This window comes from Lampetra fluviatilis, chromosome 29, assembly GCF_964198595.1.
Source record: "Lampetra fluviatilis chromosome 29, kcLamFluv1.1, whole genome shotgun sequence".
In the NCBI taxonomy this organism is placed as follows: Eukaryota; Metazoa; Chordata; class Hyperoartia; order Petromyzontiformes; family Petromyzontidae; genus Lampetra; species Lampetra fluviatilis.
This window is the reverse complement of record NC_136303.1, coordinates 4186978-4214069: the sequence shown is the minus strand read 5'-3', so window position 1 is coordinate 4214069 and position 27092 is coordinate 4186978. Positions and strand designations below refer to the sequence as shown.

Sequence of the window (27092 nt, the reverse complement as noted above, 5' to 3'; positions counted from 1 at the left end):
TGATTCTGTTTACCTTTGCACGCACATATCCTTATGGAGATAACTCGTAGACCAATCTACCAATTTCAATGAGTCATTTGAAAGCTTGCGATATGTATTGCATGCCGACAGGTTGAAAGTTGGTAATTGTTTTTTTTACCCTTTTATCTGGCAACCAAACTGACACCTTTTTTTACAAGGAGTCATGTTTGCATAGACCACAATACCTGCAGTCATAATGCAAACAAAAAACATAACACTGTCCTTGAAGTTGCCAGATAAAAGGGTAAAAAAAAACATTTTTCTACTGGAAAATGAGGTTCCAATGGTGTAGGTTGAAAGTTGTCAACAAAAATATTGACCCATGACCCGATAATTCAGCTCCGAGCACTGCGCATGTGTTCTACGACTTCCGACTGGATCATCATTTAAAAATCATGTGATGGAGAGCCGTGTGTGGAGAGAGCAGCTGGCATTGAATCTCAGCTTGTATACACTGGTGAGGTTGATGACAGCTGAGTGGCGAGTCAGGTGAGTGGTGAATGTCAAGGTGTCGTGTCGTTCCATCTGAAGGATGTGCTAGCCCTCGTGTGTATGAAAATTAATGTCATCTATTGGCAAATCACATCACTAGTAACATTGTATTTATAAAATGTGTATATATCACCAGACGTGTCCTTTACATACCTATCTCCACGTAACGAAAGTATTTCTTTACACAACCCATGGTGCCCACGGCCTTCTGGGAGTGAATACTCCCAGCAGCATTCACTACCAGTTTCGATACAAGTCTCAATTTATTCTTGTATTACCAAAATATGAGGGGCTGGGTGGGGAGGGTGGGGTGGGGAGGGGCTGGTCACCCCGTGGTGCCCTTATAAAACTCAACGTTTAACCTACTCACGCCGGCTTGTGCCCGCCCTTACAGTCGGCCATATTTGCGGAATACACCACGCCGCCGTTGACCCTGGCCATTGACCGAGCAACCCAACGTCCCTACCAGCTCCCTCCGCAGGAAAGTGTTGATTGACTATGATGCTTGGATCGCGGCTTTGCCAGGGAGGGTGCATCGTGGACAGCAGGGTCAGGACACGAAAATTGGGCCCTTTTTTAGTGCCGGTTTACATCTCAAAAATATGAAGACAATCCTCTGATCAATTTGTCCAGTCTCTTTTAGAGTTAAGTCCCAAATGGCAACAACATACTAACGTTTCACTTGTATTGGATCACCTTTACGGGCGTCTTCGTGTCCCTGTTACGGATGGACCGGTGGTAAAACAGATGGGCAAAGTTAATGCACACACGCTCTTACCGGAGTTTTGGCGAGGCGTTAAAAACGAACAATCGCACGAACCGAGCACTACACATTGTGGGGGACATGGCTCCGTTTATTGAGCTGACACCAATGTCCAACCGGGTCGTGCCTCCAACCGAGTCTCGGACACACAACCGCGTGGCACAACCGCGTTGGAAGTAGTTCGCGCGAGGAGCGGTTTTGGCACGGTGCGTATACAGAAAATGTCGCACCTCGTTTTCATGACCACTGGGAAACCCGCCTCCTGCCGGCCCAGTTCTAGCCCAGGTATATAGCACCAGGGCCTGGCTTCGCGTTCCCTTGGCTACGTGTCCCCACGGTGCGTGAGCCACGATGCTCCGTGCACTCGGCCCGTCCTACTCTACAAACCCCTGACCCTTCCCGTCCGCCTAACCAATGCGCAAGTGGCGGCGCTTGGAAATCGAGCTTACAAGTTGCCGACAAAGTTTGAACGCACGCATCTGCGTGTACAGCCCCTCTGTCCACACGCTGCTGGATGAGGGCCTCGCCTCGCAGGGCAGTCTGTGGCGGTTATTTCCCCACACTTTCACCACGCTGATCGGTGCAGGGCCGGTGAAGGTGGGCTGCATAGAAGTTTATAATAGCAAAGGAATCGCCGCACTTCCCTCCGTTTGCCAAAATGACGTAGCCGTGCAGGCGGCCGGCAATATAATAAGCCGTCGTGCGTGGCAGTCGCCGCCCATCCGAGGGGGTGGGGTTGCCCCATCCACCTGTTCTTTCAACCTTAACCGCAAAAGCAAATACAAACCCAGAAGAGCAGGTCACCTGACCGGGTGTGCAACCTCTAACAACCAGCCGTGCGTGGTGATCACCCCCCATCCCGAAACATCGTCCAGGATTGACCCCCCCCGCCACTTCTGCTCGGCTCTCAATATGTGACGAGATCGTGAGCACTCCGGCCGATTTGTTCATAGGCAGGCGTGGATTGGGGTGAAATGTGCAAGGTTCAAGTCACCTGGGTCTTTGTGTGCCGATGGTGGTGTTTTGTGTGTGCCGATGGTGGCTTACTTGCCGTGGCGTTGAGCAGCAACCAATAATTAATCCAGCCTGCGCGTAGAGATATGTTGCTTATTCCTTTCGCCCACCGACGTACATTGAACTTCTTTCGCACCGTACGTAGCCAACCGTGCTAATCGGAGGTGCAATAACCGAGAGGTAGTGGAAATTCGTTTACCAAAGGGTCCTTGGGGGATCTACTTGGAGGGAGCGGTGGGGGGTGAACCAATTGGGATTGATGCGGCCCTGGCCGGACTGCTGTGGAGACACGGGATATCCGGCCCAGCCTCGTGCCAGCCGCTCTTGAGCTAGGCCAGCTCCCCCCTACTGGTGGTTTGGGGGGGACACACACAAGGCATCAAAGGTTGGCAAAATCGTTCACAGCAGCCAGTTGCGAGAGTCCGTGTTCTATAAGGGGAAAATGCACAGGAATGAAATATCTCCACATTATCTCTTCCAGAGATGCATATGCTATGCCGGTGGGTTTCGCACTCACAATTCCTCAGGCCATACTCTGGGTCCACGTTACATGGTCCCTCCTGCTCGTCGTCGTACAGCTGATGTAGATGCAGAGCAGCGACTACAATTTCACGTGCAGGTGGTCAAGCCAGACAGCCGCGTCAGGAGCAGGGGAGTGTATCGCTGTGAAGGGTTCTCCAAGAGGATGAGACGCGTAAGAGTGCAGCCATGTAACGCGTGTGGACAGAAGTCTGGCTGATGTGAAGATACGGACTGGAGATAGGTTGTTAGGACTGGAGTTTGCCGACCACTGACTCAACACCGCTTACCGTCGAAATTATCTAAATCCTATTGTTAACAGCAGCAAATCTCAACAATCTAAGTTTTTTTTCCATTAAATTAAAATTATCTTAAAATACGATTAATAGCATGCTACCCTAGTTCCAGCATCGCATTTTAAAAACAGCAGCTAAAATTACCGTGGTCGTATTGCACGAGAAGTCGCCAGGCGTTTTTCCAACGCGCAGCGCAAACGCGGCCAGTGCGTCAACATTTCTCGCAATCTTTTGCAGTCGCTCACATTTCTTTTTTGCAAAGACGCATTCGCCGAACAACTCTGAATACTGCTGTCGCTGACAATAAAACACATTTGATCTGCTCACGCGGCCTTAGCTTTCACATTCAGCCTCGGTGTTTCTCACACACGCGCGCACACACACACACGCACACATTGCACACCTCTCTCACACTCACTCCTAGTATCCGCCCCCACCCTCCTCCGCTGTAAGCTCATGCTGCCCGCCGCCGGCCAACCTTGCGGATCCCGGTTCGACTCCCAGTCGTGGTGCGACGGGGGTCGGCCTGCAACGAGAGTTTGCGGGGGGGGGGGGTCGTGTTATGGGCAGAGGTCACGTGATTCGGGCACGAAAGAGTATGGATTCCTGTAGTCACGAAAGCTTCAAATCAAGAACGAAAGGCACTTTTATTTTATTTTACCAGGAAAGGCCAACTAAGCTATGTAGCTCTTTTTCAGAAGGGAAATGGCCACAAATGATAGCTCAACGAAGTGGCTTATCACGTGGAAAATGAATGCAGCCACATACTCTAAAACGCTTGTTGATTCTAAATGCGGAGGGAAAAAACGAAGAAATATCCACGCGACCACGGGAAGAACATTCAAACTCCAAATATACAGCAGCAGGCGTCAGGGTCGGAATCGAACCCACGACCTCCTGCATACCAGGCGAGTGAGTTAACATCTCCTAGCCACCGTGGTGCCACAACACAACAAGACACGATGATCAGTTCGGTTACTCAACGAAGAGGATAACACGAAAACAGCTCGGGGGAAAAAACAGCTCACCTCTGTTCCCACGTGTGCCGCTGGACGGGAGGTGATGGGGGGCGGGGCTGGGTGTTGCGTCGCGCTGGGCGTGGCTTGTCGGAGGGTTTCCTACCTTCTGGAGGCAGGACGTCAGGGTGGCCGGCGATTTTTAAGGGGAATTAATAATCGACTAGAAAAGCATCAGTCGATCACAGTGTTTAGGTCGATCGATCGACTTAATCGAGGAATCATCCCGGGAAGTAAATGGCGCTCTTTTCTTTACGGACTGGGACCTGCCAGAGGAACTTGGAGCGTCCACCAAGTTGTGTAGAACCACCAATTTAAGATGAGTGCGGTGCCATTGCTCCTGTGAGCAGGGGGGACGCGTTCATCTAACGGCAGCCAAAGTGTCGCTGCACTCAAAGCAGAGGTCGCAACCGGGTATCCGATACCCGTACCCTACCCGATACCCGGCTACCCGTTTGCGACCCTGGTGTGGCCGGGTTCGGGTAGACCGTGAGTCACTGGTGAGTCACTGTTTGTCACTCATTTCCCAACGTCTTGTCTCTTCTCACAATTCAAGTTCCTAGAATCAACACACCCGCGCCTGCAACATGGCTTCATCCCAGAGGTCGCAATCAGGTACCCGATACCCGTACCCTACCCGTACCCGGCCGGGTACGGGTAGGGTACGGGTACGGCCGAGTACGGGTACGGGTACCCGTTTGCGACCCTGGTGGCAAGAAAATGTTCTCTCCCTCTCCTGGTGCGCAGTAGGTCGTGGGTTCCACCTGGACCCTGACTCTGCCTATTGTATAACTGAAGTCGGCGTGTTCTCTCTCCCCATGGTGGTCACGTGGCTTGTTCTCCAGGCACCTCCGGTTTTGCCCTCGAGCACGTTTAGAATCAACACGCATTGTTTAGATCGTTTGGCTGCTCCTATAATTCCCGCGCGCGATAATGTTACGAGCCACTTCTATGAGCCGTCACGTGTGGCCAGGTTGCCTCTGAAAAAAAAGCTAACAGGTAAGTGGGTTTTACCGGTAAGTCGGTAAATAAAGCAACCGAGTATAGTTTAATTTTACAGCGGCTCACAACACACACCACACCAGTGCTAAACTACCGGCCTTACAAATCCAGACTGTTTACTGCGTCGTTGGCAGCGTGCAAACGCACTCGTGCGTATACAAAGCCTCTCAGCCTTATCCAGACCACTGGCTCAAAATAACTGCATGTGTGGCCGTGTTGTCGTTTTAGACCACCGACTCAAAAAAGTTTATGAAACTTAGGCCGTCCCATCAACAGGCAGCGGTGAAGTAAAGAGTGACACAACTGTAGATTGGTGTCGTCTTAATTAGGACTCACAAGTACAGTCACAAATGTTCGCCGCTGCCATAACACTGGTCAACACACTTTTTCTGGCACAAGGTATTCCAACGGTTTTAAGGTAATTTTGGGGTGCTGATTCCAAATCTGGCATCAGGTTTTTGAGATATCAAATATTGCATTTTCAATCAAAACTGCGGAAGAAAAATATTAAATAAATGTGGATATCTACATAACATGATATTATAAACACACTATCCTAATAATACAGCACCATATTTTAACACTAAAGCAGTCACTGACTCGTAACAACTTGCAATCATAAGTGACAGAGTTAATTTCGGGTAAAATCAATGAAAATGGGGTATGCCGATAGCATAAAATGAGATGTGATAGAGCAAATCTGAGATCAGATTTGGAATCAGCACCCTGAAATTAGTCTAAAACAGCTGCAAAAGTCCAGGCCAGAAAAAAATGTTTTTTTTGTTGACCAGTGTAATCATCCGCGAGCCCCATATGTGGGGAGCGCGTGTACCTTGACGCTATCTACCGGAGCCTGTGCACTTTGAAATCTCGCTTCTTCAGAACCGCTTTTTGAGTTTAGTTCATTGTCCTTCCCCGCACCTCCGCTTAGCACTTGATGAGAAAACAAATCATCACATCCTTGCAGCCGCCGTGCTGACACGCACCTGGAGAAGGAAGGTGGGGAGCGGCTGGGGCGGGGGAAGAGGCTCCGTCACTCAGTCCTCCTTCTCGCCCACGTGGCCCATGCGTGTGCGCACGTTCCTGAGCAGTGCCACGGCGACGGTGGTGGCGCCCAGCGCCACCTCGGCGAGCCAGAACGCCGTGCTCCAGTCGTAGTGCTTGGCCACGGTGCTGAACGGCAGCCCCGCCAGGAAGCCGCCAACTGCGGGAGCAGCGTTCGTTTAGGTTTTGACCAAACGCGCCAGCAAAAAAATTGTTCTGCGCCCCGGTATTTATTTACAATAAACAAAAACGTGAGGACGAACATTTTCATCGGCGATCATTTTTTTGACGAAATCAACGCTGGTCGTTTGCGCGCCATCGACGGACATCGGTAGGCGATTCGTCTGGACCGGTGCCGGGCCTCCGCCTAGGTCGAATCAGCGGTGGCGAGATGTTAACTACCTGGCCTGGAATACAGGAGGTCGTGGGCTCGATCCCGACCCTGATGCCTGCTGTATATTTGGAGTGTGCACGTTCTCCCTGTGGTCGCTTGGAGTTTTCTCCGGGTGTTTTTCCCCTCCCACATTTAGAATCAACGTGCGTTTAGAGTATTTGGGTGCCATAAATGTACACGTGATAAGCCCTTTCGCTGGGCTATCATTTGTAATAGCCAGGCCGCCTCTGAAAAATAGGCACATATCACAGTGGGCCTTACCTGGGAGTAAGTAAAAAATGAAAGTTACGTTTTTTCAAAAAAATTTTGGCTATTAATCGCGGGCATCCCTTCGCTGATCGTGCGGAGCGGGTGAACGGGGAGCTGCCTTGCCGTTCGCCATGAGCGCGACGATGGCGTGGGACGTCCCGCAGAGGTTGTGGGGGGCGCTCTCGTTGGCGATGACCCCGAACAGGGCGATGGGGCCGTAGGAGCAGAATCCAAACGCGAAGCCCAGAGCCAGGATCAGTATCTGGTTAAGAAGAAGAACAGGTAAGCGGGGGGCGGGGGGGGGACCGCTCCTAGAGTGAGCCGCAAGCTACGTCTGCCGGCATTCTCATCGTTGGCCCACCGCCGTTACCATCGTTACTGCAAACTTGAATAGGCGTTGTCCTAACGACATAATGTCATCATCAGCATCAACATTACTACAAATAATAATCAGCAGTTCGCCTGCTGTATTTCTTCACCTGAAGACGATTGCTTGTCTTCTTGGTTCTTTCGGTAAAGTCACGTAGAATGGAAACAATAAAGTAATAAAAATAAAACATATTAAAATAATTCTCACGACGTTTCGGCCACGACGCAAGCAGCCGTCCTGCTTGCATTGTGGCCGAAACGTCGTGAGAATTATTTTATTATGTTTTATTTTTATTATTTTATTATTTCCATTCTACGTGACTTTACCGAAAGAACCAAGAAGATGAATCCCTGCAGTCACGAAAGCTTTAAAACGATTGCTTGTGTTGCGATCGAAACGTCGTGATTTTTATGTTATTTTTCTATCTACGCGACTTGAAAGAAAGACCCAAAGAGTATGGATTCCTGCAGTCACGAAAGCTTAAAGTCAAGGAATAATAAAAATGAGTGTAATCACCACCACCACCTTCTGTACCATTATTAACTGTTTCACAACACCAATGTCACCACTATCATGAAAATCATCACCATCATCATCATCATCATCTTCATTTATACCATCACAGTCATCGTGATGGTGACCAATATACCACCATCCATTATGACTACCATCAATACCACCACTGTCACTAACACCACCATCGCACCATCATCTATTGACATCACCACCATGACCACCACCGCCAACACCACTCTCACTGTCATCACCACCACCACCACCGCCATCATCGCCACCATCACCACCATGGTCAATGTCATCACCACCGTCACCACCACCACCGTCACCACCACCACCGTCACTGTCATCACCACCACCACCGCCATCATCGCCACCATCACCACCATGGTCAATGTCATCACCACCACCGTCACCACCACCACCGTCACTGTCATCACCACCACCACCGCCATCATCGCCACCATCACCACCATGGTCAATGTCATCACCACCACCGTCACCACCACCACTCTCACTGTCATCACCACCACCACCACCGTCATCATCGCCACCATCACCACCATGGTCAATGTCATCACCACTGTCACCACCACCACCGTCACCACCACCACCGTCACTGTCATCACCACCACCACCGCCATCATCGCCACCATCACCACCATGGTCAATGTCATCACCACCGTCACCACCACCACCGTCACCACCACCACCGTCACTGTCATCACCACCACCACCGCCATCATCGCCACCATCACCACCATGGTCAATGTCATCACCACCGTCACCACCACCACCGTCACCACCACCACCGTCACTGTCATCACCACCACCACCGCCATCATCGCCAACATCACCACCATGGTCAATGTCATCACCACCGTCACCACCATCACCACCACCATCACCACCGTCACTGTCATCACCACCACCATCACCACCACGGTCAATGTCATCACCACCGTCACCACCACCACCACCACCACCGTTCCATAACAAACAGTCGGTGACGTTCGTCAACCAGGGACTCGTCGCGCCCCCCCGCACCGACCCCACCTCCCTTGTCCCCCGCAGTCCCCCAAGTTGAAAGTTAGTGGTTGGAGTTGGGCACCTGGTGTGAGTCCGGTCCGACGAACACGCGGAATGCCCACAGCGACACCGCCATCCCACCCATCATGCCGATGAGCAGTCCGTGGCGGGGGTTGCCATGGGAGCTGAGCCCCACCTGCACGGACCGGAGGGCGCACGTCGTCAAGGCAACAGGGGTTGCCACGGTGTCGAGATGATGTCACCTACCTCGCCTGGTATGCGGGAGAGGGGTTCAAAAATGAGGACCGATTCTCAAACGTACTCTTTAAACACATTTCGAGGGAGGGAGGCCAAAACCACGAGCTCATCCGAAATTCCCTCCCTTTCTCTGCAACGGTTACATTTGACGCACGTACGTATTCCGGACTTCTTTCGCACCGTACGTAGCCAACTGCGTACCCCGGTTGGCTACGTGCGGTGCGAATAAAGTCCAACATACGTACGCACAACCATGCCAATCGGAGGGGCGTCTTACGATCACATTCACGGACGGCGCTAAGAGCGTCCAGGGTAACCGGACACCGAGCCCGCTTCTCTCTCTGCCCACCCCCCACTCACTTCGAGTCGCCGTGCGTTCCTCGAGCCTCAGAAACTGCCAAGCAATGGATTTTGGAGCTGTACGACGTCGACAGCTGCTGGTAAAGATAGTCGCCCTCGCCACCGTGGTACCCGCGTGGCGAGGGGCACCCAGCCGCCTCGGCTACCGCCTTGGCAACGCTCTCGGCTGCACTACCGGTGGTAATGAACCAGCCCAGCTGCACTACCGATCCCACCTGCACCACCAATCTCTGCTGTACCACCGATCCCCTCTGTACCATCGATTCCTGCTGCACTACCAATTCCTCTGGCACCACCGAACCCCTGCTGCACAACTGATCATTGCTGCACCACCGATCCCACTTGTTCCACCCGATCCCCTCTGTACCATCGATTCCTGCTGCACTATCGATCCCACTTGTACCACCAATCCCCTGCAGCTCAACTGATCACCGCTGCATAAATGATCACGGTTGCGCTACCGATCCCACCGTCACCGCCGATCCCAACCGTCACCGCCGGGCCTCACCTTGGCCACGGCGCGGTCGGAGAGGAATCCGGCGGCGATGCTGCCGATGAGGCCTCCGAGCTCGAGGGCGCTCAGGAACGAGCTGCCTGCGCCGTCCGCCGCCGCCGCCGAGACGTCGTCGTCCAGCGAGGTGTCCAGCGACAACGAGGTGTCCGCACGCGCGCCGCGCGCCGAAAGGTGAAGACGATCAACGGTGAGCGAGATTGGAATATGGACCCGGCGGCTCTGGCCACAACAATGTGGAATTTCCGCGTGGCAGCCGTCGCCCCGGAGCGTACAAACGAGACGGGCGGTACACGAATGATATTGACGGTACGCACGACACAGTTAAACAACATGAATGAGACGGAGCAACACAGCGTGCAGATGAGACCTAGAGTACAAACAAAACAACACACACAAGACAAAAATATATTCCGGCCGCCTGCCACAACCTGCTTCCCCAAAGGTGGGAAACCCCACCCCCCCCTGCAAGCCCCCCGCCCATGACCTCCCGACCAGCGGCACACACGTGAACGGCAGCTTATTTTGTCCCCCCCCACCCCGCAACTATTTTCGTGGTTACGCACTCAGTCGAGTAGACGAGCCAATAATCGGCACGGTGATCGGCTACACCCAAGTGATCGGATTACATCGCGGCTCCACTCGCGTGCGTGCACGTGCATGCGTGTGTGCGCGCGCGTGCGTGTGTGTGCGTGCGCATGCGTGTGCGTGTTTACCCATGAGCGGCGAGTGCGTGCGTGTGTGCGTGTGCGCGCGTGTGTGCGTGCGTGTGTGCGTGCGCGTGTTTACCCATGAGCGGTGAGTGCGTGCGTGTGTGCGTGTGCGTGCGTGTGTGTGTGCGCGTGTTTACCCATGAGCGGCGAGTGCAGCTTCTCCTGGATGAGCACCAGCTGACCCCAGTCCGACAGGCACGTCTTCACGCCGAACACGACGAGGTAGGCCCCGGACAGCACCCACAGGTACGGCGAGGTGAGGAGCTCGCCCAGCGTGCTGTCCCGCACGCCGCCAGACCCTAGCCGGGGGTCACGGTCGGGGTCACGGCCGGGGTCAGGGGTCGGGGTCAGGGGTCGGGTCGGCCCGAGTGTTAAAGGGGGTGCCAGCGGTCTTGATGAGTTTCAGCGTTGGGGTCACTTTGAGAGTTCAGAATCAGAAAATGTATTTATACTGGAGAAATGCAATGAGCTATAAAGTTATTTTTTACAGATGTCCACCCATTCCCTTTCTGCCCAAAACCTTGCCCTTGCAGCCGATACTCTTGCCGTCCGTGCCCATGCCGCCCGTACCTTTCCCGCCCGTGCCCTCGCCACCCGTGTCCTTTCTGCCCATGCCCTTACCCTTTCCACCCTTGCCAGTGCCGCCCGTACCCTTACCCTTTCCACCCTTACCCTTTCCACCCTTGCCGGGCTGCACGTCGATGTCGGGGAGCCCCACGTCGCTGGGCTGGTCGCGGAGCAGCGCAGCCGCCGCCACGGCCGTCACCACGGCGACGGCGCCGGAGCCCGAGAGCACGGAGCGCCAGCCGAAGCCCAGGGAGAGCAGCAGCGCCGCCAGCAGCGGCCCCACGCTGCCGGCCAGGTTCATGCTGGTGGACAGCACGGCCCACCACGTGCCGAACTGGGACGGCTCGAACCACTAGGCCACGGCGGGGGTGGAGGAGGAGGTGGGGGGTGTGGGGGGTGCGGGGGGTGGTACCAGGAGTTAACGATAATTAGGGGACCAGTGGCCGCCATCCGCGGCACTAAAGGTGCTGCTGCCTGCTGTGGGTATTTGATTACACACATTGATCACTTTAAATCAACAAGTTCCTCCTATGTAGGGCTCCTTTCCTTTTCAGGACACGCCCCTTCTTCTATAGGCCCCACCTCTGTATGTTTAGGCCCCGCCTCTGTATGTTTAGGCCCCGCCTCTGTATGTTTAGGCCCCGCCTCTGTATGTTTAGGCCCCGCCTCTGTATGTTTAGGCCCCGCCTCTGTATGTTTAGGCCCCGCCTCTGTATGTTTAGGCCCCGCCTCTGTATGTTTAGGCCCCGCCTCTGTATGTTTAGGCCCCGCCTCTGTATGTTTAGGCCCCGCCTCTGTATGTTTAGGCCCCGCCTCTGTATGTTTAGGCCCCGCCTCTGTATGTTTAGACCTCACCCCTTCCCCCCGGACACGGCGTTGAGATGGGTTTGGGTCGTGGTGGAGGGTCAGGGGTGCGGCGGCCTTGACGGTGGTGACCGAAGTCCCTCTCAGATCAGCGAGATAAACTGAACTAAACTATTTTTTATTTTATTCAGGTCAAGCACACCTAGCTACATACTATAGCACTTTTTCAGAAGCGACCTGGCTGCCACAAATGACAGCGTGACAACAAAGTGGCTTATCAAGTGGAAATTTACAGCAGCCAAACACTATAAACGCATGCTTCTAAATGTGGAGGGAAAAACCAGAGCACCCGGAGGAAAATCTACGTGATCACGGGGAGAGAGAGAGAGACACGCAAACTCCAACATATAAAAGGCGTCAGGGTCGGGATCGAACCCACGACCTCTTGTACACCAGGCGAGCTAGTTAACATTTCACCACCGCCCGCAAGCCCGTGGGTGCAAAAGCACAGCCGTTGTCAACTCGGATTCCAGGGCACAGCTGACGGCTGACGTGAGTGGCGAGTGAATACCGAACCTGTCCTCGGTCGCTCCCTTCACCAACTGGCAAGCGGAAAAGCGCGGCGAAGGTCGATCAAAATATCCCCGTGACTGGCAAGGCGTGGAGAGGCGCACCCGAGTGGTTCTGTGATGGAAGGTGTCATCTGTCCTGCAAGTAATTTTGTTTAAGCTTTAGTAATCACAAGAAGGGTGTCCGTAAATAGAGGGCAGCAGCAGTCCTCGCACAACGTGGTGGAAGTGGATAAGATGGCGGTGAAGGCAATGGGAGAGCCAAATAGAGAGATTTTAGAGAGATGCGGGGGGGGGGGGGGGGGGAGATGGGGTGAGATGGTGGGGTGAAATGGGGGAGAGTTGGCGGTGAGATGGAGGGAGATGGGGAGGGAGGAGGATGGGGTGAGATGGGGATATGAAGTTAAATGGGGGAGATATGACAACGAAATTAAGGGAAACATCTTCACAATTCTGTCGGACTCAAATTGTAAATCTTGTGGGTTTACTCTCCAACACACCAGTGTGCTCCAGTAGTAACTAATTGACACGTTTTGTTTACGTCACAAACGTTACTAATCTTCTGTGTCAGGTGGTGGTGGATTAATGACACATTTATATTTACGCAATCTAACCCCGTAAAAAAATCTTCATGGATAATATTGGTCGCGAAAAGCCGACTAGGATTTCAACTGAAATTAAGGGAGTTGGAGACGGATAGAGATAGCGGGGAGATGGGGAGATGGGGACCAGGGAGAGACGAGAGGAGACCTGGGGGAGAGGCGATTGGGGTCAAGGAAGTGCAGTTGGCGAGACAAGCACATGGCGTGCGAGTTATTAAGTTCACACCGAGGTGGGAATGATCAGCACGCTGCTGCCTGCGAGAGAGAGAGAGATGGCTTCGCGAGCGAGGGGCGAGCGAGGGACGCGCGTCAGCAGGAGAGGGTGGCCGGAGGGGACTAGCAAGGACAAGTGATTCAAGGCCCTCCCCTCCCCCATCCCAGAGCTTAGACCACAGCAGGGCCACGCACAATATGAGAAAATATCTGACCAATCCAATATTCAGAAGTCTGGCCAATTTCTGCTTCATCAAGTGATTTGCATGTTGGAGGAAGCTGTGTCCAGAGAAAGCCCAACCCGTTTTAAGGGGAGATTTAACGGGCGTACGACTTACTTGCTGTACTTCCTCATATACGGCCGACTCATTGCCCAATTAAAAATCAGTCGTGTTGTTACAGTATACGCACATTTTTTGGGGGGGAAAATGCCATTAACTTGTCTTCGTTTTTTTTCATTTTCTTCGTTTTTTTTCATTTTCGTATTTTAAGGGGTATTTTATGTGCGTGGCAGATAGACCAGAAAAACCTGGAGCAAATCCAACGAATGCGCGCAACACCCCACATCTTGCCTACCTCGCAGAGTTTCACAAGCGATCCACTAACCCTGGCCTCCAAAAGCGCCGGTTCAACAACTTGCGTCACCTCGCCCAGCTCCGTAATATCAGAATGAGATTATTTATCTAGACTGTAAGAATCCGTTGAGCTACAAAGCTCTTTTATCACAGATGTCCAGTGGGGGCGGGTCAGAACGTTACAACAACAAACAATACAAAAGAAACACGATAGGATTGTAAAGTATGGGGAAAGTTCAACAAATTAATTAAAAATATACAAATAAAAACTAAACGATGTTGTTTTTTAATCTTGATTCGAAGCTTTCGTGACTGCAGGAATCCATACTCTTTGGTTCTTTTGGGAAAGTCACGTAGGTACAAAATAAAAATAAATCACAACGTTTTGGGCGCAACACAAGCGTCCATCATCAGGTGGGAAAGCATGGTCTGCTGCTGAGGCAGACTGTTTTATGTTGTTTTTTCTTAACTTACCCGGTGAAGCCCAGAGGTATGAACTTATTTTTTCGTTCAGAGGTGACCTGACACTGCACACGACATCCCCGCTGTGTCACGGCTACACATGAATGTTCTCCCTCCTGTGCCACCCACCACCCACCACTGTCTTGCCAACGCTTTATTTATTTCAGCCGAGTCTTGCTTATGTCATGTCGATGGTCTGGCCATACTTCACCACACTCGTCGGTACAGGGTTGTTGAAGAGGGATGGCCCAGGACCGGTTCCAGATATCATTCATGGGCATTAGCCGTGGCCGAGAATCAAACTCGTTTCAAAGCTTTCGTGACTGCAGGGATTCATCTTCTTGGTTCTTTCGGTAAAGTCACGTAGAATAGAAATAATATAATGTTTTATTTTTATTATTTTATTATTTCCATTCTACGTGACTTTACCGAAAGAACCAAGAAGATGAATCAAACTCGTGTTTACAGGCTCACAGCGCAGAGCTAATGTTCCAGTCAAAGCAAATTCATTCATAGAAGCAGATATCCATTGCAGACCAATTTTGTTCATCTGAAATGACGAAAGCCTATTAGGGCTCTGAGAAGCATGTGTGTTTGTGTGCCTGTGTGTTGCCGGGCATGGTGCTGGCCACCCACCCCCTTCGTGTGCCATGCCGGCCTTCATAGGTGCTACTCGCTCGCAGCACTTGCCACAAAGAGTCCGTTACAGCTACATAAGGGATCTTTGTCTTTGTTGTGCGCGTGCGAACATGTGTTTGTGAGGTTAACACGTAGGCTTTCGCGACCAATATTATTCATAATCAACGTTTTTGGGTTTAGATCGCGTTATTTATAAATGTGTCGAAACCCTCCACCACCCGACACGGCGAATTGCCCGATGATGCTGGATGCAATTACCAGCGAAACGTCGTGCTCAAATTGTAAATGTTGTGGTTTCACGCTTCAACACACCGGTGGGCTAAAGCAGTGAACTATTTGTCTTTTGCAAACGTGACACTTTTTTACTGATTGGCCGTGTCGGGTGGTGGAGGGTTACGACACATTTATAAATAACGCGATCTAAACCCAAAAACGTTGATTATGAATGTGTTCGTGAGCCTGTGTGTGCACTCGCGTGTGTACGGCGGGCGGTAGCGTGGTGGTTGGTGCACTGCGCTACGAACCCGGCGACCCGAATTCAATTCCCGCTCACGACCAATAAAACTGTTGAATAATAATTGAACCAGTCCAGGGCCTTCCCTAGGTCGACTCGGCCTTAATTGAGCATCTGCGTAAAACAGACAAAGACGGCCGGGCGCGGCGTTGGTGGCCACCCACCGCCTCGTACGTCGCACCGGCCTTCACAGTTGCTCGCGGACAGCGCTTGCCCCCAACAGTCTGCTAAGGCTACACGAGAGGGGGGGGGGGTGGCGGCGAGTGGGATCTTTGTCTCTGTGCAAGCAGCGTGTTTACGCCGCTGGCTCGAATGAAACGTTGCGAAAACTTCGCAATTAGCGGCGGCGGGGCGGCGGCGATGATATTTCTCACGAGAGCGTGCGGTGGCGCAACGCGTCCCTCGAGCCGCCTATTTTTGGGCCGCGGGCGTTCGCCCCTCGGCGGCCGGCCTGGGGAGAGGGGGGTTACGTGACAGCGCCGGGGGGGGGGTGGGGGAGCGGCAAGAGAACTGCGAGGTCAGGCGCGCAAGTGGGCACGGCGAGTCCCCGGGCGGGGAGGAAGCGGAACGCGACACCGCCGTGGGCTGCGAGTGATTAGTGGGCACGCGAACAACACAGAGATCCCCCCCCCATAGCCACGCGGGCTCGAGGGGAAAGTTCTGTTAGCAAACACCGATTGAGACTGGCGCCGCGCACGACACGACGGTGTGTGGGGTGTGGGCAATGCTACGCCTGGCCGCCTCGGGAGATCCGGCGCCAATGTTGCTTTTCACATTGCGCCAGGTAATCAGGGATGGATGCCCAGGGCGTGGTTAAGATATTCGCCGCTGATTTTGGCGGTGCGCAATTTTTTTTTTACCGAGGTAGCTCTTAGCGCAGTGCGACAATCACTGTCGTAGCGCTCCCCCGCACTCAACACAAAAAGACAAAGATCCCCACGCAGCCTGAACAGAATGTTCGGGCAAGTGCTGTTAGCGAGCACATGGCGCACGAGGGGGTGGTGTGACGAGCACCACGCCCCAGCCACCTTTTTCTCCCCAGTGCTGGATGTTTGCACCCCACGCCAGGTGCTCATTTTCAACCCAGTCAACCTACGCATGGTCCAGAACCGGTGCGGATGTACGCCACTGGATGTGAGCCGTGGCCTTTCTATAGAGACTCCGAACAGCCACACGAACGCTGGAAGGTAAAACATTCCAACAGGTGCGCAAGTAAAACCGAGCGAGCATGCCCCGAATGCACCTTCGATAAGAACAGGCGTTGTGTGTTAACCAGGGCAGGCGATGCGCTGCGGAGCAATGGGGCGAAGCGGTTCGCGAGTAGGGCGCTGTGAACCCGGCGGATTCTGAGTTCAAATCCCAGCCACGGCTAATGTCAATGGCCAGTGATATCCGAACCGGTCCTGGTACCACTCCGCCCCTCCCCCCCCCCCACCCCTTCGTTATTTCGCGTAATAATTGCGTCTGATAATTTTGTGTGGTAATTGTTTTTTCTTCACGCCAACAAGTCAGCTGTTTCTCAGACTTGTTTAGGCCCGCGGACCACTCAGGCGATGCAAACACTTTGCGTGGGTCGCCCAGCCCCTACCACCACCACTCCTGGTGACAAAACGAATTCACTTTTCTCTCTAAATACCACTCGTACTAAACGATTCGTATTTACCGGAACATAAAAGCACTTTTTTTTTTACGCAGCCATAATTTTCTTTTTAGGGGGGCATTTAGACCTTAGGGTTAGGGTGGTTTAACCAGGGTAGTTTACCCATTTAAATATCATAAGTAAAATATGAATGTCATTATTGTCCGGATAAACCTGCGTTTACATCACAGCCCCACGGACCACCTGGAGGACCGTCAAGGACCACCGGCGGTGGGACCGGGGGACCGCACCGTGACACCCGCCGTTCATAAAAGTGACACCTTGAGAAGCCACAATCATTCGAGGGAGAGTCTTTCTGGTTACGGGGGTGTACGGCTTACAGCAGTTAATGATCGCTAGAAAGTCAAAGTGATTTCCTACTCAAATGAGCACTGAGCTATCGGTGCTCATCTCCCACGGCGGGAATTCCACATTCCTATGCCGAAATCCAGCTGACAGTGAGTCTGGCTACTGCGAGATTTTTTTCCCCGTATATTGTACGGAGGCGGGCTGGCGGCGAGCGCACTGCACTACGAGCCTGGCGATGCGAGTTCCATCCCTAACGTTGGGCTCTCCCCCACCTTCAACAACCTCGCACACCGATTATTACGGTGAAGTATGGCCAAACCCTCCCCCCGCCCGCCCCGCCCCAATAACCGACACGGCGTGGGCAGACCTTCATCCAGCAGCGGATCGACACGGGGCTGTACATCACTTTCACTTACACTCAGCAACGTTTGGCTTGACAGCCATTACCGGGGTAACAGAAAAACCACCCCGGGGTAACCGCAGTAAGCCATTACAAATATTAACTCGACTTGCCCACAGGCATCAGAAGTGCGGTGCCAGCATTAGCCGTGCTCGACTTCTGACGGTGAACGGTTTTGGCCGTGATCTTTTTGCCGGATGCACTTCACCGTGAGAATAATGCGTCACCGGTGAGAGAGACGCCATGCACACGCTGGAGGCCTAAGGTAGCACCGTCCTCTTGGACGCGTTCCCTCCCCTCGCTGCCATTCCGTCGCCAGTCTCGTCCGTCGCGTCCAGTCGTGCGTCCTGCCCAGGCCCATTCACTCTTCTTAACCTTTTCCCATTCCGATGACGTACACGGTAACGTACGTGTACTGATGACGTACGTGTACTGTTCCAATGACGTTACACGTACGTACACGTACGTCATTGGAATGGCGTTAGAATACAAACTAAACTAACTTTATCGGTACCGAGGCTCCCACAAGGGAGGGAGGGAGGGCGTGTGGCACAATTTGGCGCCAGCTTTCATAAAGTCCGGTCATGTCGCTATAGTTCTCTGCGGTGAGTACAATGTGTTGAATAAAAAAAACGGCGCTATGCCTCGCTAAATAAAATTACCGCCAACCGCTTTCCCGTTCCGTGATTCAGCGGCGAAAGGGGAACCCCACCCTGCAACTTGCAGACGTCTCCGTACGGGAAAGGGTTAACTTTAAAAATGATTTCGATTTAAAGCTTTCGTGACTGCAGGGATTCATCTTCTTGGTTCTTTCGGTAAAGTCACGTAGAATGGAAATAATAAAAATAAAACATAATAAAATATAAATTCTCACGACGTTTCGGCCACAACGCAAGCATCCGTCCTCAAGAAGATTTCAAAATGATGTCCACGCGTTCTTCTCCCTGCCTCTCGGTGTCGTTCCCGGGGGCAGAGGTCAGAGCTGTTTAATATTTGACCCGGGCCGAGCGCCCCGGCACGGCGGTTGGGCGGCGGCCCTGTAGATAGACACTCAACGCAGCCAGCGGCTCAAAGGTGGCCACGTGACGCGGCGTGAAAGCCCACCAACGGCATCTGCCGATGGCAAGGGTCCCAGACCACGACAAATCTCCCTCCCGCCCTCCTTCCCTCCGCCACCAGCCTCCCTCCGCCACTCAAACCGTGACCTCCCCCCCCCCACACTCCCCTCCCTACTCCCCCCCCTCCCCTACCCCCTCCCGCCAATCGCCGAGGTCTTTGTGTGTCAGCAGGAATGTGCGTAAAAAGGGCAGCAAACATGTTTTGCTGGTAACAGATAATGTGGCCCAACCCAGACCCTGCTACAGGCCGGGTCAGCCACCAAACTGCCCCACCCCGCTGCTGTTGTTGTTGCTGCTGTTGTTGCTGAAGCTGCTGCTGCTGCTCCCATAGACTTCTGTTTTTGTGTGAAATCTCCGTGTTGGGAGCAGAGAACATCAAGAAGCCGGACGCGAAGGAGAAATGAACAGAGGGCTCCGCGCCGGGAGTGAAGAGCGCGGAGGCACTTCAACGAATCTTGACGAGGAAGGAAATCGGGGGTTGGGCAGGTGGTGGTGAGAGGGAATGAACTGAAGGAGGCGATTGGGGCAGGTGTCGTGTATAGGGTAGTGTATAGTAGTGTGGTGTATAGTAGTGTGGTGTATAGGGTAGTGTATAGTGTGGTGTATAGGGTAGTGTATAGTGTGGTGTATAGTAGTGTGGTGTATAGTAGTGTATAGTAGTAGTGTGGTGTATAGGGTAGTGTATAGTAGTGTGGTGTATAGGGTAGTGTATAGTAGTGTGGTGTATAGTAGTGTATAGTAGTAGTGTAGTGTATAGGGTAGTGTAAAGAGTAGCGTATAGTAGTGTGGTGTATAGTAGTGTGGTCTATAATAGTGTATAATAGTAGTGTGTATAGTAGTCTAATCAAGGCACGAGGAGGTGGGGGAGGGGAGGTGAGTAGCAGGGACGACAGTGAGGTGAGGAGGAGGGGAGTGAGGGTGAGGGAGCACGGGGCAAGCCGATTGGTGGTGAGCAACAAGGGAGGCTGAGCAGGGTGGAGGGCAGAGGTCGCAAACGGGTTTTGATTCCTTACCCGTACCCGGCCGCACCAGGGTCGCAAACGGCTACCCGTACCCGTACCCGGCCGGGTACGGGTAGCCGGGTATCGGGTAGGGTACGGGTATCGGGTACCCGGTTGCGACCTCTGTTGGAGGGTGGACACTGAGGTGATGAGGGGTGAGGAGCGGGAAGCTGCGGTCAGGTGACGAGCAAGGTTAGCATCGGAGTGAGGAATGGGGTGAGGAACGGAGTTCGTGTTCGCGGTGAGCAGCAGGGTGAGGAACGGAGTTCGCGGTGAGCAGCAGGGTGAGGAACGGAGTTCGTGTTCGCGGTGAGCAGCAGGGTGAGGAACGGAGTTCGCGGTGAGCAGCAGGGTGAGGAACGGAGTTCGCGGTGAGCAGCAGGGTGAGGAACGGAGTTCGCGGTGAGCAGCAGGGTGAGGAACGGAGATCGCGGTGAGCAGCAGGGTGAGGAACGGAGTTCGCGGTGAGCAGCAGGGTGAGGAACGGAGTTCGTGTTCGCGGTGAGCAGCAGGGTGAGGAACGGAGTTCGCGGTGAGCAGCAGGGTGAGGAACGGAGTTCGCGGTGAGCAGCAGGGTGAGGAACGGAGTTCGCGGTGAGCAGCAGGGTGAGGAACGGAGTTCGCGGTGAGCAGCAGGGTGAGGAACGGAGTTCGCGGTGAGCAGCAGGGTGAGGAACGGAGATCGCGGTGAGCAGCAGGGTGAGGAACAGAGTTCGCGGTGAGCAGCAGGGTGAGGAACGGAGTTCGCGGTGAGCAGCAGGGTGAGGAACAGAGTTCGCGGTGAGCAGCAGGGTGAGGAACGGAGTTCGCGGTGAGCAGCAGGGTGAGGAACGGAGTTCGCGGTGAGCAGCAGGGTGAGGAACGGAGTTCGCGGTGAGCAGCAGGGTGAGGAACAGAGTTCGCGGTGAGCAGCAGGGTGAGGAACGGAGTTCGCGGTGAGCAGCAGGGTGAGGAACGGAGTTCGCGGTGAGCAGCAGGGTGAGGAACGGAGTTCGCGGTGAGCAGCAGGGTGAGGAACGGAGTTCGCGGTGAGCAGCAGGGTGAGGAACGGAGATCGCGGTGAGCAGCAGGGTGAGGAACGGAGTTCGCGGTGAGCAGCAGGGTGAGGAACGGAGTTCGTGTTCGCAGCGAGCAGCGAGCGGAGCGACGAGCGAGCGAGCCGTGGCGCCCTCACCTTACGCAGCATCTTCCCGCAGGGCGGCCAGCCGAAACCCTGCGCCAGGCCGTTCGCGAACCAGATGGCCGCGAAGGCGGACGCAGAACCGGCGCCGGCGAATGCCACGTTGGTGAGGCCGACGAGGGCCAGTCCCAGCGCGAAGAGGGCCCGCGCGCTCAGCCGGTCCGAGAGCACGCCGCTGCCGAACTTGCTGATGGCGTAGGCCAGGGCCTGGCTGCTGGTGATGAGGCCTGCGCGCATCCCACGGGGTGGTGGAGAGGGTGGGTGGGAGATTGATGAGGTGGAGAAGAAGGTTGCGGAGGGAGGGGAAGGGGGGGATATTACATTTGGGTTGGTTTTTTTACCCTTTTATCTGGCAACAAAACTGACACTTTTTTTACAAGGAGTCATGTTCGCATTGACCACAATACCTGCAGTCGTAATGCAAACAAAAAACATAACTCTGATAATGTATGCACTGTCCTTGAAGTTGATTGGTCCACACCCGAGACAGCTTTCCTTAGAGCCTAGTCTCACATGGTGTTGGACCAGATGCCACCAAAAGGCGCAACATGACTCCTTGTAAAAAAGATAAAATGGTAAAAAACCAATTATCATATTTTTCTACTGGCAAATGAGGTTCCAATGGTACATTTGGGTTTTTGCACGGCGGTCAAAATGTGTTGGAGTCGGGCGGAGAGGATGGGGTGAGGGAGAGGTTGAGGGACGGGGTCAGGGTCATTCACAACCCAGGGGCTGCCAGAGCTCTGAACACACCACGAGTGAAAAGTGAATGCAAAGAGAAACGGCTCAACTTAGCGATGGGGGGGTAATGTTAGGGTTGGGTGGCAGAGCTCACTCACCAACCAGACTTTAGCCATACCACGAAGCCTAATCATTCTCGTCAACACAAGCCACTAACCACATCAGTCAACAAGACGTTCGCCCGACATCTGGCCTACTACTATTTATTTAATGCGACTTTGTTTCTTTGACCAGGCAAGGCCCGCTGGACAACCACAGCCAAACGCTAATATAACATCACACACACACAAAAACCACCCACGCATTAACCGTAATCCTAACCATAACCACACTAGCCATCTAGACCCTAGCCTTACCCCCGACTATAACCACACCAGCCAACAAGATGTTATTCTACCCAGAACAGCATCAGAAAACCAGGCCATGGCACAGCGGCCGCACATCCGTTAGCCATATGCACGGAGTCAGTCCCTCGGCCTAGATCAAATGCAAGAATAGATAAGAATAGAATAGCATGCATGGCAAGCGATCAATCACAGACTGCTGCGATAGATTAAGTTTCACTTCGCCATAGCCAAAAGAGAGGGCAAGACGCACAAACTGGCAACAATGAAGATCATCCGCACCCATCAGTTACGCTCGTACCTTTCTTTGATTTGACCAGTTACGTGTTAATTGTGCGCCGTGTATTTTTCTAAACGTAGTTTTTTTTCCGGCCGTACAGAGAGTGCAGCACAGGTACACAGACGAAACACTTTGCTCACTCGAGACCCAGACATCGCAACCTCCTGGCTTTGGCAATCGTCCTCCTCGACGACACTGGGGGGTGGGATCATCAACTGCATCATCAGAACGTCACACCAAGCAGGCCGATGTCGCACCACAAGACACAAGCCAGAGTGGCGATTGTGGACATGCAACTCACACTATGGGCCATATATTAAACCCGAAGAGGCATAATGATGCATAGACACTCAATGAGACTAATAGAGATACAATAAAGGGGCCCGTCCATAAATGACGTGCATTTTGAGGTGACGTCACATTTCTCAAACCCCCCCCCTCGTCACACATCGTCACAAATGTCTGACCCCCCCCCACCCTAGGTGCGTGACGTCATTTATGGACGGCCCCAAAGACACAAGTCACAGTCGTGCGAGTGTGGCCATGCAAACCCAAACTGTGGACCGTATAGTGGTCCCAAAGAAACACAGTGACACATCCTGATACACAGAGACTCACAGAGATTAATAGAGATACATACTGGTAGGAACCACCTGGTTCCACCAGCCCACAGGGGATTATTGTGTCCGTCCGTCGTGCATCCAAAAATGAGAGGGGTGGGGCTGGGTGGAGAGGGGAGGGTGGGGAGGGGCTGGGTGGGGAGGGTGGGGCTGGGTGAGGGGTGGGGCTGGGTGGGGAGGGAGGGAGGGGCTGGTCACCCCGTGGTGCCCTTATAAATCTCAACGTTGAACCTACTCACGCCGGCTTGTGCCCTCCCTCACAGTCGGCCATATTTGCGGAATACACCACGCCGCCGTTGACCCTGGCCATTGACCGAGCAACCCAACGTTCCAACCAGCTCCCTCCGCAGGAATGTGTTTAAAGACACAAGCCACAGTGGTGCGAGTGTGGCCATGCAAACCCACACTTTGGGCCGTATATTGTGAACTACTGTGGTCGGAGAGGAAAACGACACGAATTCTCCTCTAGACCAGGCGCGCAGACCTCAACATTCATCACACGTACGAAGAGAATACAGTACTCTGTCAGAACATTTCTGTACACTGGAGGAAATCCGATGAGGTATAAAGCTCTATTTTCACAGCTGTCCAGTAGGGGCACGGGGTCAAAACGTTACAACAAACAATACAACAAACACAACAGGAGCGCAAAGTATAGGAAAAGTTAAACAAATTAATGAAAAATATAAAAAAGTGGCGGTTTTTTCTTAACGTTAAGAAAAAACGTTAAGAAAAAACCGCCACTTTTTTCAAAATTTCTTGCTGTGGGTTTCACACCTGATGATGATTGCTTCTGTTGCAGTCGAAACGTCGTGAGAATTGTATTGTTTTATATTTTAATTATTTTATTGTTTCCCTTCTACGTGACTTTACCGAAAGAACCAAGAATATGAATCCCTGCAGTCACGAAAGCTTTAAATCGAAAAATATACAAATAAAAACTAAACTGTTTTTTTTACCTTACCAGGTAAAGCCCAGAGGTATGAACTTATTATTTTTGTTCAGAGACGACCTGACACTGCACACAACATCCCCGCTGTGTCCCAGCTACACATGAATGTGCTCCCTCCTGTGCCACCCACCACCACCAAGCACCACTGTCTCTTGCCAGCCCTTTATTAAATCTTTTATATTAAGCTCGCTTGCTTGCTTAGGACCGTGCAAATCTTTCGGTCGTTTTTAAACCCACTTCCCGTGATCAAATCGAGCTGACATTTTCCACACAGACTCGTTGTGCGTGACAATTAATGTTCGTGAAATTTTTTTCCAAAATGTTACACTTTTTAGGACAAAAATATTATATTTAATTACCAATTGCTTAATGGTGCAATGCAATCATCTGACCCATAGGTGGCAGCCATCTCAAGCCAGAGGACGAGAGGACTCTAGCCGCCACGCATATAAAGGATTTATAGTGAAAAACTTTGTTTTTACGGGTTATACTTATTTGTTTCAGCTGAGCCTGTCCGGGTTAGTGACCTGTAGAATATATCCACACCCGGCACACAACATCGAGTTGTGCCGCTCGCCCAATGGCTGTGGTTACTCCGGTTAAGTTTCTCGTGCAGCCCAGCAAGGATGCAATGCGCAGTGGTTGTAAATGTTTGGTATACTTTGGATGGATTTAAAAGCGGACCGGAAAATAACGCGACCAGTTCAGCACTGACAACTCCAAGCACTTACGATTGATTATGTAACGGTGAATTATTGCACGTTCATCATCCAGCAGTGGCTTTATCACGGCTGATGATGATGGTGATCATGAATTAATTCACATCCCTCCCCGGGACCCGAACAGTCATTCGGCTGGGTTCTGCAAACCGCATGAAGGCACCGCGTCCCGAATCTTGATTCTGAATCAATTGTGTTGGGGACGGGGGTGGAGGGGCGTCCTTGGAAGAAGCCACGCAGGGTCCCCCTCACTTCCATCCCAGCCCCCCCCCTCTCCCCCAGGCCCCCCTTCCATTCCAGCCCCCCCCCCTTTCTACCCCAGGTCCCCGCTTCCATCCCAGCCCACCCCCCCCTTCTACCCCAAGTCCCCCCCCCCCCTTCCATCCCAGCCCCCCCTTCTACCCCAGGCCCCTCCTGCCATCCCAGCCCCCCCCCCCCTTGTACCCCAGCCCCCCCCCTTCCATCCCAGCCCCCCCACTTCCATCGCAGCCCCCCCCCCTTGTACCCCAGGTCCCCCCTTCCATCCCAGCCCCCCCCTCCATCCCAGCCCCCCCCCCCTTCCATCGCAGCCCCCCCCCCTTGTACCCCAGGTCCCCCCTTCCATCCCAGCCCCCCCCCCCCTTGTACCCCAGCCCCCCCCCTTCCATCCCAGCCCCCCCCTCTTGTACCCCAGGCCCCCCTTCCTCACCCAAGTCGTCTTTCTCGAGCGTGACCTCCTGCATGACGGCCGGCATGACGAACGAGAAGGTCTTGCGGTTGAAGTAGTAGAGCGTGTAGCCCACGAACATCGCGGCGAAGATGGTCACCCGGTAATATCCGTAGTCCCCTTGTCTCGCCATCGCTGCCAGCAAAGACACGGACAGCGTTTGTGTGGCCGCGTCTGTGTGGCCGTGTGGCTGTGTGGCTGATTGTGTGTGTGGCTGTGTGTGTGTGTGGCTGATTGTGTGGCTGATTGTGCGGCTGATTGTGTGTGTGGCCGTGTGGCTGTGTGTGTGTGGCTGTGTGTGTGTGTCTGTCTGTGTGGCTGTGTGTCTGTGTGGCTGTTTGTGTGTGTGGCCGTGTGTGTGTGGCTGTGCGGCTGATTGTGTGTGTGGTTGTGTCTGTCTCTTCGACCTCCGGGGGACAGCGACCACGGCGTGAGACGCCGTGCGGAGTGCCGTCGGCGTGCGCTTTAACACGCCAGCACCACCACGATCCTCCCACTCTCCTCCCACTCCCCACTCTCTCCCCACTCTCCTCCCACTCCCCACTCTCCTCCCACTCCCCACTCTCCTCCCACTCCCCACTCTCCTCTTACCTCTTCTTCCCACTCTCCTCCCCACGAAAGATGGCTACACGAGGCGCGTGCTCCCAGCGGTTGGCGTGGCCGTTTGTGGTGGACGAGAGGCGCGAGCAGAGGGGGAGGACACTCACACATCATACACTCACTGACTCACACATCATACACTCACTCACACATACACTCACTCACTCACACATCATACTCACTCACTCACACATCATACGCTCACTCACACTACCACTGACTCACTCACACATCATACACTCACTCACTCACACTACCACTGACTCACTCACACATCATACACTGACTCACTCACACTACCACTGACTCACTCACACATCATACACGACGGCTGCTTGTGTTGTAAATAAAATTCAAGCAGGACAGCTGCTTGTGTTGTGGCCGAAACGTCGTGGGAGAATTTTATTTATGTTTGATTATTATTATTTTATTATTTCCCGTCTAAGTTACTTTACCGAAAGAACCAAGAATATGAATCCCTGCAGTCACGAAAGTTTTAAATCGAAACGTGAGCTTGGCTTTCATACGGGAGGAAACCGGAGAAACCCCACAAAGCATGCGAGATGGAGTAACACTCGAAAACATTGTCTGCCAGGTTGTGCAATAACAGTGTTTTTGTTAAACACGTGAGGCTTTCGCGACCAATATTAATCGCGCTTTAAACGGCATGCGTTTTTGGGCCATTGTCCGAATCGCGGGCAGTATATTTTTCTATTCTTAGGTTTTTTCGGTAAAGTCACCTAGATGAAAAAAAAATAATAAAAGTATAGAAGTAATAATTATTTTATTTCTACTATAACTTCAAATAGTTAATTATTTATTTTACCTAGAAATAATAGAAGTTATAAACATTTATATTATTACTTCTATTATTTGATATATTGATTTTTACCTACGTGCCTTTACCGAAAAAACCTAAGAGTATGAATCCTTGCAGTCACGAAAGCTTCAAATCTAGAATATATAATTTT

At 52.8% G+C, this 27092-nt stretch overlaps 1 protein-coding gene across 1 annotated transcript; it reads right to left on the bottom strand.

The window, feature by feature from the left end:
- Window positions 1-1314: 1314 nt before the first annotated feature.
- SLC37A4 (solute carrier family 37 member 4) lies at window positions 1315-26028 on the bottom strand. The gene is made up of 10 exons (XM_078870020.1): window positions 25929-26028; window positions 25504-25656; window positions 21154-21386; window positions 11240-11486; window positions 10705-10866; window positions 9852-9937; window positions 8808-8921; window positions 6934-7072; window positions 6110-6327; window positions 1315-3631 (listed from the first exon to the last, which is right to left on the bottom strand). The coding sequence occupies exons 2-9, from the start codon at window positions 25652-25654 to the stop codon at window positions 6161-6163; spliced, it is 1299 nt and encodes a 432-aa protein (XP_078726146.1). The 5' UTR covers window positions 25655-25656; window positions 25929-26028; the 3' UTR covers window positions 1315-3631; window positions 6110-6160.
- Window positions 26029-27092: the final 1064 nt, after the last annotated feature.